The sequence below is a fragment of the Passer montanus genome, unplaced genomic scaffold (assembly GCF_014805655.1).
Source record: "Passer montanus isolate IOZ18808 unplaced genomic scaffold, ASM1480565v1 scaffold7, whole genome shotgun sequence".
Classification (NCBI taxonomy): Eukaryota; Metazoa; Chordata; class Aves; order Passeriformes; family Passeridae; genus Passer; species Passer montanus.
In genome coordinates, this window is record NW_024372147.1 from 1,806,186 (window position 1) to 1,819,133 (window position 12,948).

The 12,948-nt window shown below is 37.6% G+C and overlaps 1 protein-coding gene across 5 annotated transcripts in view; it reads left to right on the top strand.

Moving 5' to 3' along the window:
- Window positions 1–12,948, top strand: part of FANCC (FA complementation group C) — a 77,551-nt gene that overhangs the window by 46,630 nt on the left and 17,973 nt on the right. For all 5 annotated transcript variants that reach the window (XM_039729744.1, XM_039729745.1, XM_039729746.1 and 2 more), the window contains exons 6-8: window positions 403–467; window positions 2,564–2,728; window positions 5,672–5,828. In XM_039729744.1, coding sequence (XP_039585678.1) covers window positions 403–467; window positions 2,564–2,728; window positions 5,672–5,828 — 387 coding nt within the window. The remainder of the gene's footprint in view (window positions 1–402; window positions 468–2,563; window positions 2,729–5,671; window positions 5,829–12,948) is intronic.

The following is a 12,948-nucleotide window of genomic DNA, read 5'->3' on the forward strand; positions in this document are numbered from 1 at the left end:
TATATTTTGTATTAGAATGTAACTTCTGAATTTTTTTTTACTGTATCTGCTGTGTTTAAAATCGGAGATAAGCCCCAAATGTTAGCTAAAGTCACCTTTCTATTTAAGATATAAAAAAATAATAGGAAAAATATTTCATGACATATTGACTCAAATTAGACAAAGCATGTATAAAGTATATAATGTGTAAAGTAACATTTTGCAGTACAGTTTGTTCAGTGATTTGGAAAGCTTTAATTTGACATCAATAGTTAGAAAATTAAAAAATCAAAATAGATGAACAGAGGAAGTTATTAACTGTTACAGTACATCCTTAGCAGTCATACAGAAAACCATGCAACTAATGTCTGCTTATTGTCAGTAAATGTAATGTATTTTATTTACTTTTACTTTATTTAACAGATGGTCGTTTCATTAGTAACTGAACTCAGAGAAAACCAGTTCAATGGGCTTAACATTCCAGAGAGGTAGGTGTTATCTAAACATAAGTTTTGATATGTTTTGATTTTTGATATGTTTTGATTACAGTTCAGTGAGGATCATTTTACAGTCTTGGGCAACTTAGGCTTCAGTTAAAAAGTTTCGGATACGTATGTTAGATAATTTAAGGTGTGGACAAGCTTGGTAAGCTTGGCTTCACGTAAGAGTTTGTATTTAAAATAGTAGTAGAGGGGTTGGAGGGACCTTCAAAGATCACTTGCCTAATGGTGCTGTTGTCACTCTTTGTCACATGATCATGTCCTTTTGCTGTCTGATCTCTGCCTTTCTTGGTTTAACTTGGCTATTATCCTCCTCTTCCTCTTTGCATCTAGATATTTGGTGAGGAAGATTAAATGAGCTGAATTTGTTTAGAACTGATTTTAGTCTTAAAATTATGCACGCAGTTAAAGAGGAGTATCATGAAGTTTCTTTCCATGTAGGAACTAAATGCCCACATTTTAAAAAGTAGGGTGAAACAGTCTTAGCTGAAAAGCTGGCTGAGACTGTTGGGAAGAAAAATACCTGATTTCTGCTGGGAGAAAGATAAAACTTTGAACTGAGGTTGATTTTTGAGTTTAGAAATGATGATGTTTGTTCAAATTCCAGAGACAAAAGTAGTTTGCTTTTGGGGTGTACGTTTTCTCCTTTCTGCACTTAGTGATATTTTAAAAATTCAGATGGTAATATGGTTGCAAATTCCTTGTACGCAGTGGAGTGGATTGTGCACTATTTTCCAGGAACATATTTTGAAGATTATGTAGAACATAACTACCTTTACAGGGTTTTTCTTCTGAAGTTAAGTAAGAGTAAATTCATCTGCTAAATTTTGCTAATCCTGGATAAGGAATTAGAAACATAATTTTGTAAAGGGAGCTGATGTAGAGTTTCAGGTCTGTGTATCCTGGAGAATACTGTTGCACAATAAGATCATCCGATTAATTACTGTTCTTACAAAAACACTTGTAACAAAAGTGCATTTTGAGGTATTTCAGTATAAGAAACTTTAAACAAATATTTAATCAGGTAATTACTCAGAAATGGGCATCTTTGAAAATGTTTCATTTTTTATTTCTCTTCTGTTTAAATGGTGATAATTAGTACCTCGTGTCCATACTGCCAAGCAGCCTTCGTAATTCCCATCTCAGGTCTTCAGGAGTAGTATCGGTACTCCTCAAAGAAAATACTTTCAGATTCTTTCAGAGAATGCACTTCTTTTAGTGAAGCAGGAGACATTTGCAGGAACTCAGGGAAGCCTTTTACAAACAATATAGGATAATACTTTAATTTGCTAGAATTCTTTCAGTGTTTCATAGTTCTTGGTCTTCATAAGTATCTTCCTGTCAATGCTACAGTTTCATGTGCTAGAAACAATATATATTCTCTGAGAAAGTTGTGATTTCTTTTTGCAAATCTAGTCTCCACCATTTTAATTTTTTTAAAGTTCCAAAGTTTCTGTATTTTCTTTATGCTCCAGATTCCACTGTCTTTAACCATTCTAACCATGTACTTTTAGTGAGAAGATCCAGCAAGTGGTTTGTGTATTAAGATCCAAAGGGATTACATATTCAGCTATAGATGTGTTAAGACAGAAGTTTTCCAGCCGAGCACTTGAGGACAGCAGGATTCATAATTTGTTTCTGTTCAGAGGAAAGAAAGGTTAAAAAAGCAATAAGAGCCCTGAAAAGCAGCTAGCTTGTCTCATCTGGGGCTCCAGGAAACTTGCCTGGGAGCTATGAGTCTCTAGTCTTCCTTCACTGGCCCTGGGATAGACAGAGAAGGGTTTGCTAGCAAGGCTGTGGTGATGGAGCCAACACAACTGGGTTCAATTCAGAATTGTGTTGATAATCCCTTGCATGGTTTGCTTTGAACATTTAAATATCAAAATTTTATCTGACTTCTTAACATTCTGTGCACAATAAGGAATGATATGTCAACAGTCATTCTAGCAAATAATTTTTCAGCAGTTAGGTATGCATGCCTTACATTTAATATTCTGTAATTATTAATGTTCTTTTTTTTTTGCTTAACAGTTTAGAATTTATGACTTTTCTGAAATATGAACTGTGTTCATTTTTTCCCTCAGCATTTCAGCCAGTCGTGTGAATGATATTTCCATTTTCTGTGTGCCACTCATTACTTTGCCTGATCTGACTCCATTGCTGGAAACTCTCCTTCTTTACCACGGAGGGTCATCAAAAGAAATTCTCAGTTCAGAGTTTCTAGAGACTGTGAATGAGGCCTTTTTAAAGTAAGTAGCAGGGTTTGTGTTGTTGTTTTGCTTTTTCATAAAGACTGTAAATTCAATTCAATGCCCTTTTTCTAGGTTTGTATGCTGAATGCACTCTATACTTTTTTAGTAAAGTACTTCCCTTGCAGTTGAATAGCAGAGCTAAGGATGTGGGCCAAAGCACAATTTTGCATTGCTCTAATGCACAAACTGTGGCATAATAGCTTTAAATATTGACTGGGACTCTGTCTCACCTATTTCCGAAAAAGGAGGTTAAAATCTTCAATAGATTTTAGGAATTTTGTTTAAGTTGTGATAATTTTTCACAGAAATGTCACTTATGTGTCATATAAGAGTATTACCATTCCTAACTTGACATTTTGGGAGTGATTTTAATTTTTCTGTGTGTAAGATAGATCCTTTTGTTTGATGTTTTCAAATTTTGTTTTGTTTTGGTTTGGTTTGGTTTGGTTTGGTTTGGTTTGGTTTTTTTGGTGAAATTTGTTCTCCAGATTTTAAATTTTCCTGGTTTTCAGCAAATTAGTTTTAATGAGTCTGAGAGAGGAGCAATTTGTGAAATACAGCTCTGCTTGTTTCACTACCACTAAACCCACTGTTTTCATAAAATTAGTCTATGGATGAAAACCACCTGAGTGAACCTGAAGATCAGCAAGGTTGGCTATGCCAGGAAAGGGAAAATGTCAGAGAAAGCACAGCCTGCTTTATTCTCTTTAAAGAGAATTGCTTTATTCAAGTTGTAGATGAAGTGCTGTGTTATAAACAATTTTTTTTATACTAGAAAATGTCCCTTGTGAACATTTTATGTCAATTATCCATTTCTCTCCTTTTTTAATCAGTTTTAATTGCTTGCTCTGTACTCATCATAGTTTCCGAGATGTTCCAATGAAGATTTTTGTGGTGATCCATTGAGGGCTCCAGACAGAAGTAGATGATTAGTGGAAAAGTACAATAATTAATCCATGAGTGTTATTAGAAGTCGAGGAAAAGGAATGAAAAAGGAGTGTGAATGTGGCAGTTTGTAGTGAAAGATGTGCCCAAAAAGACAGAGCTATCTTTCACTCTTCCACTTGTCAATCTTTTGTGGCTTCTGGCTGTTCATGTTCCACAAGTCTGAACGACTTTGAGGGCAAGTTCACAGGTTGTGTACAGATGTTTTGTTCTCTTATCAGTAAGCTGGTGGGCAGTCCATCATGATGGACTTACACTCCATGTTGTGAGTAAGGCCATTCTTTGGATGGTCCTAAGAGGTGCTTCTGACTGAAACAAATGTCTCTTTTTTAACTGTTGAGCTACTTACTTAGCACAGTCAACAAATATACCTGATTTCACAGGTATATTGGCTCTTGGTATAGTGGCTTTTGACTAAGTGACTCTTGCAGGGCCCTCAGCAAAAGTGCAGTTTGTGATAGTTGCCCTGAGAGCAGATGCAGGATCACGTGTGCTTTGCATGATTTATTCTAGGACTGTCACTGAACTCGTGTGGTCTTGATGTGAATGTGCTTGTATTTTATCTTTTCCCTGCTCTGACAACTGACTTCTATTTTCCCTTACTCTGTTGAGTTCTGAACATGTCTTCTTTCTGAACATGGGTGAAACTGCCCCAGAGAATAGGGCACTTGCAGGGCTCCAAAGAACTCAATGGTGGGGCCATCTGCAAGTTCAGCTGTGGGAGTATAATCACTACAGTTAACTTCCTGTATGGTTTTTATATCTTAGAGTTGCAGCACCTCTGTGTAAGCTTATTAGCTTTCTTTTCCTGGCACACTATATCTACCATACTGTCACAAAAACAGCCAGAAAGTTGATAGTGGCAAAATCTGGTCATTGTTAATTTACTCTCATGTGTGTATGTGCTTTAATAATAATATTTAATAAAACCACATCCTGATATTGAGCATTGCTTTACAGTTTTGAATTCTGGATACTTCAATGTATTTCTTGTCTCCTCATGTATACTCTAAGGTCATTCCACTCTTGAGTGGAAAAAATACAGGCTTTTTAAAGAAATTCAGAATTCTGAGAGTTGATAATGAAACAAACATATGACAAAAGAAATACATTAAAAATGGATCCTAAAATGGCTTTAGTATTTTTTCTGATGGTATTTTTCTCCTTTTATCAGTAGCTTTAGTTTACATTCACTCTCCAGCCTCATTTAACCTTAACTTGATTTAATACCAAGGCAAATATTTATTGTTATTTATGTATTGTTTTGATTTGAACCTTTTAATTTGCAGCTATCACAATAGCTACAAAAATATTCTAGGGTGCGTGATAGCTCTTCCTGGGAGGTTAGTTTAGTATATTTTGATTCATGCTGGTCCACACTGTGCCGTTTCTTTTGTGATGATACAACACTAATAGCTGAAGTTTTTAGGTGAAGAGATAACTTGTCTTCTTAACTATTTGTCTGTTATATAGCTTTGGTCAGTGCTGGTCGGCTGAAGCTACCTCTAAGTAATTTTTTTTCTTCTTTTGTTATCTTTTTTTTTCCCTTTTTGTTGTTGTTGGTTTTTGCTTTCTTCCTTATTTCTCTGCAAAGATAGGTAATACTTTGGTTATAGAGCAGAAACCTTCCTGTTCATCTGTCGGTAGCTGTCTGCAGGAACTAGTCTGGGTTTGAGAGCCTTTCTGAAGAGAGGAAGGGAACTCCAGACTTAAACATTCTGTTTCTCTTTGATGGGATCCAACATGACCAAATTTCTAGGTTTTGAAGATGTGTGGTAAAGTTGCATTTGTAGATGATGGTGATTTCCTGTTATTCTTTGCTATCATGATTTGCTATTGAACAGGCTACTGTAAACAAGATATTCTCTCTCTTGCTTCAGGTTGATCACTGTGTCTCCTTTTTCCCCAGTATATTAAAAAAAAAGAAAAGTACTTTTTTTTTTTTGTCTTGCTTCTAGTTACTCAGGTAAAACAGTATTTTCCTCTCTAAACCAGGAAGAAGATCTCCCTTCCTGAATCAGCTGTCTTCAGTCTTTGGCTTCGTCACTTACCAAGCCTTGAAAAAGCTACCTTACATCTTTTAGACCAGCTGTTTTCCATTCAGTTGAATTCACTGGAAGAAGTGGCTCGTGTCATAAAAGACTCATTGCTGGTATGTACAACATGTAGTACATTTGATACTGCTCTTTCGTGCTTCAGGAATGACAGTTTTCAAATATGTCAGCATAGAGACATACATTAGCATAAATGGCCATTATGGGACATATGGCCTGCTAATGTAAGCCAAATCTTGAGTCTTACAAACATCACTATTTTTTAGTTTTTACACTGAATTGGTAGAAGTGAAAAATTGTTTCATCCAGTCATGAAGAATGACTGGATGAAAGGAACAAGGATCCCACTGGTGAGGGTGCTGAGTACCTTTCTCTGTCTTAAAAAATTTTAAACTCTGGCCAGGAAGGATTTGAATCTGCTTTTACTTCAATCTCTTTGCCCTTTGTCCAGCAGTCTGAACAACTGGAATCTCTTGTTGTGGACTGCTTAGTTACTTGGTTTTGTTTGCTAACCTGAATAAAATTCTTAATGCAAAACATTTGCTAAACTGTAATTAAAATTTGGTTTCAAATGCTATGTTTTGCAGAGCACAAAAAATCTTCCCTATGAGAAAACCTGACACAGTACTTTTTCCAAAATAATGAGCTAGTTTGCAGCACTAAATGTAAATTTAATTGTTAATTGCAGCGTGAAATAGCATGTGTGCTGTGCACTCAAATTATATGTTTCATAAAATGACAGAACTAATGAATGGCATATGGTATTTTATTTTCAGCCTATGAAACTGCTTACAGAGTATGTATTCTAGTCAGGAAAAGAATGCTACCTTTAAATATTCTTCCTTTATAATTGAACCTGGAAATTTTAGGGTTCCATTATGATACTTGCAAATCTTATAAATGCCTTTTTGTCAGCAGTTCTTCATATGCCATCTGGGGATTTAGGTATTACAGCAACCAGAGTCTATGCGTAATTTTTCTATATCAGATATATTGTAATTTTATATAGTATTTGGTATTACACCAGCTGAGGAAAAAAAAGATACCTTAAAAAAGAGTCAAATGCTTGTTTCAGGTGTTGGTTTTTGTCATTTAATAAAAATGTTCATCCTTCAGTTTCCTTTACATCCTGATCTCTGAAAAGAATGGAACATTACTATGCTAGCACACTTAGGTTGTCTTTACTTGACTCTGCTCCCAAGACTTTGTGCTTTCAAAATAAGATATGTACAAGACCAGTGTAGCAGCTTTGAAAGCTAGTTTAGAGAGGACATCCTGTGGACAAAGAATGGAATGAATGGAGCCGTAAAGAAGAGAGCAGTAGGCAGCTGGATTGATAGGCACTGATAAGAGGGAGAGTGCATGTATGGGAGATGGCATAACAGGTAAAAACAACAGGATGAGAAGCTTCAGAGAGGCAGTGTAGAAGGAAAATAATGTGATCTGGAAATAGTGGTCTAGATGCATAATGATATTTTGTAAAACATGTTAATGGTACTGTAAAGACACTTGTGTGACATTAAATTAAGTCAGCACTTCGAATCCAACAGTATATTAATTTAGGCTGCCTAAAGGATATTTAAATATTTATTTAGGAATATGGATATGCATTTTTTGGCAGTTGGAGTATGGTGTTTTAGGATGTAAGCTCTGTTTACCTTATGGATATGGTAATAGTGGAATCATGAGACAAAACTAGATTTCTACTTTCCTCCTTCGAAGAAAAATTTTAGAGGACAAATAGTCAGAAATATGTTAGTGATTTGATTATACTGCATTATAAGAAAGAAATGTCAATCAGGTCTTTCATAATTTCATTATCAGAGTAACTTATCTAAATCAAGTATCTTCATACAGTAATCATAATGTATAATGTATAATCATAATGCATAAACCTCACAGAGATCCAAGGCAGATAGTTGTTAACTACTGTACTTCTTTTACGAAATAAACTTGATATGTACTAATATATTTTAATTCCAAGAGTAATTGTTGTGTGATGGTCCACTAACTTATGTTTATATGGCATGCTATTATGTTTGTGCGATTGTGGTTAAACTGAAATTAATATTGGAAATTCTGTAGTTACTCAGAAGTAATAAAAACAAGTAAAGTGGCCATCACAGATGGTCTCTTAGCTTCTTTGAAATTGAGTGGGTGAGTGGATGTCTTCCTTTGTGAAGGAACTTTAGGATTTTTAGGTCTGCATTAACAACTAAACATGCAGTAAATACACATACTAGTATTTTATGTTTTACCAGGAATGGATAGATATGTACATACACAGATATTTAAAGCCCATGTATGTAAAAAGAGACGTGATTGAATTGGTTCATTTATAGTTTCTGTTTGATTCTGAAATAGCTTTCCAAGGTAGTTTTATTTGTTTCAAAGGTATGTTGCAAGAAAAGTGCAATAGGTTCAGAGAACTTAAAATTTGTTGTCTTTTTCTTTATAAACCATCTGTTCTTGCTGCATTTTGTTTTCCACCTTCTTAACATAGACTGGTAGAATGTTGGAAAAGACATCCAAGATCGTCGAGTCAAATCTTTGACCAAAAACTACCATGTCAGCTAAATCATGACTCTAAGTGCTACATCCAGTTGGTTTTTTGAACATTTCCAGGGATAGTAACTCCAACACCTCCCTGGGCAGCCTGTTGCAATGTTTAACCACTCTCTCACTGACAAAATTCTTCCTGATCCCCACACAGGTTGCCACTATGTTCTCTTGTCCTGTCACTCGTTGCCTGGGAGAAGAGGCTGATCCTCAGCTGACTGCACCTTCCTCTCAGGCAGTTTTAGAAAGTGATAAGGTCACCCCTGAGCCTCCTTTTCTCCAGGCTAAACACCCCCAGCTCTCTCAGCCACTCTTCACAGGATGCTCCAGACCCTTCTCTGCACTCATTCCAGCCCCTCAGTGTCCTTAAAATGAGGTGCTTTGCTGAAGTACAGGTAGACAATATCCACAAATTTTCTCTCATCCAATAGGCAGGTCACCTGGTCATAAAAGGCAATTAGGTTGGTCAGGCAGCCTATCCCAAACCCCTGTTGGCTGGACCTGATCCCCTGGTATGTGCAGTGTGATTGCTCACAAAGTGATCTGATCCATAACCTTTCCTGGCACCAGGGTCAGGCTGACAGGCCTGTAGTTCCCTGGATCCTCCCTTCCACCATTCTTGTAGATGCGTGTCACACTGGCTAACCTTCAGACGTCTGAGACCTCAATTGGGACTAATGACAAATGATGGAGAGCAGCTTAATGAGCACTTCTGCCAGCTCCTTCAGTACCCTTGGGTGGATCCCATCTGACTCCACAGACTAGTGATTGTCTAAGTGGCACAGCAGGTCACTCACAACTTCCTCCTGGATTGCAGGGGGTCTGTTCTGCTCCCCCATCCTGTCTGCCTACTCAGGAGGGTGGCTGCCCTGAGGATAATGGAGCTTTCTGTTAAAGACTGTGGTCAACAGCATTAAGTACCCAGCCTTTTCCTCATCCCTAACAGAGGACTCTGTTCCCTTCCATGTCTAGTAAAGGATGGAGGTTTGTTTTTTTTTGCCCTCTTTTTGTAGTTAAAGTATTTATAAAAACACTTTGTATAATCTTTTACAGCAGTGTCCAGATTGAGTTCTAGTTGAGGTTTTGCCTTTCTAGTTTTTCTGTATAACCTAATGACATCCTGAATTGACTGGCTCTTCTTCCAAAGGTCATAAGCTCTCTTTTTTTCTCTGAGCTCCCATGAAAGCTCCCTGTTCAGCCAGGGGAGTTATCTTCTCTCCCAGCTCATCTATTGGCACATGGAGATGGCCTGCTCCTATGCCTTTAAAGTTTCCTTCTTAATGCAAGTCCAGCCTTCCTGAACCCCTTTGTTTTTAAGAGCAGTTTCCTGAGAGGCTCTCTGAACCAGTGTCCTGAACAGGCCAAAGTCTGCCCTCTGGAAGTGCAAGGTAGAAGTTCTGTTGATCTCTTCCTTACTTCACCAAGAACAGAGAAACTCTGTCATTCCATGGTCAGTGTGCCCAAGATGGTCCCTGACCACCACATGTCCCACAGCCCTTCTCTGTTTGTGAACAGCAGGTCTGGCAGGGCATGCCCTGGTAGGCTCCCTTATAAACTGTGTCTGGAATTTTCCTTCCACACACTGCAGGAACCTCCTAGACTGTCTCCTCTCCACTGCTGAGTTTCCAGCAGACATTTGGCAAGTTAAAGTCTCCCACAAGAGCAAGGGCCAGTGATCATGAAACATGCACTGACAGAATATTTCACTTCATCCTGGCTGGGTGGTCTGTGACAGACTCCCAGCAGGATCTCTGCCATGCTGGCCATCCCTCTGACTGTCACCCACAGGCACCCAGCCTTATCCCCACTGTCCCTGAGCTCTGTGCAGCCAAAACCCTCCCCAGTGTACAGAGCCAATGAAAGAGGCATTAATGGGGAAGAAAAGAGGAAGAACAGAGAAAATTAGTCTTAATGTTGATAAATTCAGGCACTTTTAAAACTTCTGTAAAAATACACTTGTGCTTTAAAAATAAATGTATGCTTCAAAATAAAAACACATTCTGGCATTTCCTGTAAGAAAAATGTAACATTTCCTATTTTAAACTGGCAAATATAAAATAAAATTCAGAAATACAAATATACAATTGGAAGATGCAGACAACATTTGAAATACAGCACTGTAGTAGTTTCCTAAAGTTAGATGTGCTTAACTTCTAAAAGTGTTGTGTCCAATTAATTGCATGTGAGTCTGGAAATCAAGAGTTACCACCTCAAATCTGTATGACCTTGGGCATGTTTACTTCCCCATGTTTATTCCTACTTGTGGTTGTTACAGAGGGTTCTGTGATGTGAATAAAATGCATATTATTCTTTCTCAATTTTTCCCATTTACTTGCTTACTGTAGATACAGATGTATTCTTATTTTTTTTATTAAGTTCTGGTTTTGTGTTATAAATAAGTTGTTTCAGATTCTGCTTTGTAATAATACAGATACATAAGTGGTATAGTTCTTTAAGACTTGTGTCTGGAAAACATTGTGTTAAAAGTACATTTTTTCTATCATAATACCACACATGCAGTTCTGTGTTTGAATCTTTTTGTTTAGTGTGTATTGTGCTGTCTGTATTGTGCATGTTTTAGAAGTGATTGAACAACGCATAGGGTTTGATTTCTGTGAAAAGCATTGAATAGTTGCAGACAAGATTATTGAAACATAAAATGCCTTTTTATTTTGAAAATATAAGTAGGTAGTGTCAACAAGAAGAAAATTTTATTAAGATCCCTCCTGAAAATGATAATCTCTCCCAAATACCAGAACTGCTCCTGGCAGTAGCAGAATTGTGCTGCCTGCTCTTGACTTGCTACACAAAGGGCATCTTCAAATTGTGGGGCGGAATTTTGCATTATCACAGCATTCTTGTTCTTGAATGCTTGCAAATTAATTCCATGCAGTCCATTGATCAAAATCTTGTGAAATTAGGTAACAGTGGGGTTTGGGCTTGGATTTGTTTGTTTTTTCCCTTTTGACTACCAGTGATGAAATTCATATTGATTTCAGTAGTTTAGATAAAATCCTATTAACTATGATTTCTTGTAGTGAATACTGTTAGATTGCTGCTGTCTGCCAGGAAGATGTGCAGCGTTTTTCATTGTTGTATGAGGCACATTCATTTTGGACTTGTTCAAAAGAACTAGGATTTGATCTTGGTTTGTGGGCTGATGCTCTGGTGGACCCTTTCTGGTTTGTAGCCTGTCTTGAGCAACAGTGTGTCCGTTCCTCGTCAGAGGTGGGCAAAGTGCAAAGGTGGGCAGAGTGAAAGACGGGGGAGGAATTAGGGAATCAACTGTTCAACAGGACTGAAAACATACTGTCACTTTCCACTGCTCTCCAGTACCTCTCAGGATGGTTGGGGCTAGCAGACAGCTCTGGAGATACAGTCCAATCTTTCCACAAGCAAAGAAGGAGAGAAACGACACACGAGCAGAAGACCGAAGCCCCGGAGAAGGAGAGGCCGTGCCGCCTGCCGGTGTGGTGCGCGGGCTCTGCCCCGCTCGGCGGCTGCGGGCTTTGGGGCGGCGCTGCTCCCGCAGGAGCGGGAGGTGGCGCGCGTTCCCTGCGCAGCCGGGGCGCTCCTCAGCCCTTCTTACTGAGAGTGGCTGCCTTTCCGGGGTTATCCTCTGCGGATCGCAGCAGGCAAAGTCCTTGTTCTCCCTGTGCACTATTAAAATAGATTATTTTAATTGTTATTACTGTTGTTATGATAATGATTATAGCTTATTTTTATAAGCATAAATTTATATAATTATATAATATAATATATATTATATAATTTAATTTATATATATTATTACAGTGTTATGTTAATTTTCTACTTGGTACTTTTGAGCTTGAAACAAGTGCATACAAGTTTTCAGTAGTGCATTATGCACTTCAATCTGTATTAATAAATGCCATTTTATAAGTACCACGCTTCCTAAAGTTTATATGGTACATTTTATTCAACATGCTTTACACTAGGCTGCTCAAGAACTATATTCTTACTAAATCTTCAGGCACTAACATCAGAGACACTAGTAAGGATTTGCTTTTCAACTTAGACTTCAACTTAATACTTTGGGAAATGCATAAGTGCGTTTTTTCTAGGTGTTCTATAAAAGCCTAATTAGAAAGCAGTGTGTTTACTGGTGCATGTTTAACATAACAGCTTTCTCAAAACAGTGTTTTGTGTGGGAGCATGGTAAAAGGCTTCACTAGTTAAAATTTTTTTTTTGAGGCACTGAGACAATTAGCTTGTACTAGCAACACTGAATTCACAGAAGAAAATTACTGTGAGAAAATGTCTTGGACGAAAATGCATGCAAAACTATTAAAGGTGATAAAATCAATTTAATTTGTGGAATTTAATTTTGAAGATGTAGCAAGAGTCTCAAAGCACATCCTGAGAGGATTGTCTGCAGAGAGGAAATAAAAGCTTTTTGAAAATCTACTCCCCGTGTCTAGCCTCTAGCAATGGCATGCGACGACCTGTTCTTTCTGTTTGCCACCTTTAGTATTTGTAGTGACTGTTGTCATAAACAGTTTGGGATCCCAGGTGTTTGCATTTGTCAGCTGTTGAGCCTGCTTGGTCTCACTGTAGAGAATCCTAAGTATTGTAATCCTGAGAAAATCTGAGGGCTTAGTGAGAGTTGATCTTAGAGTTACAGTTTAATAATGGCTG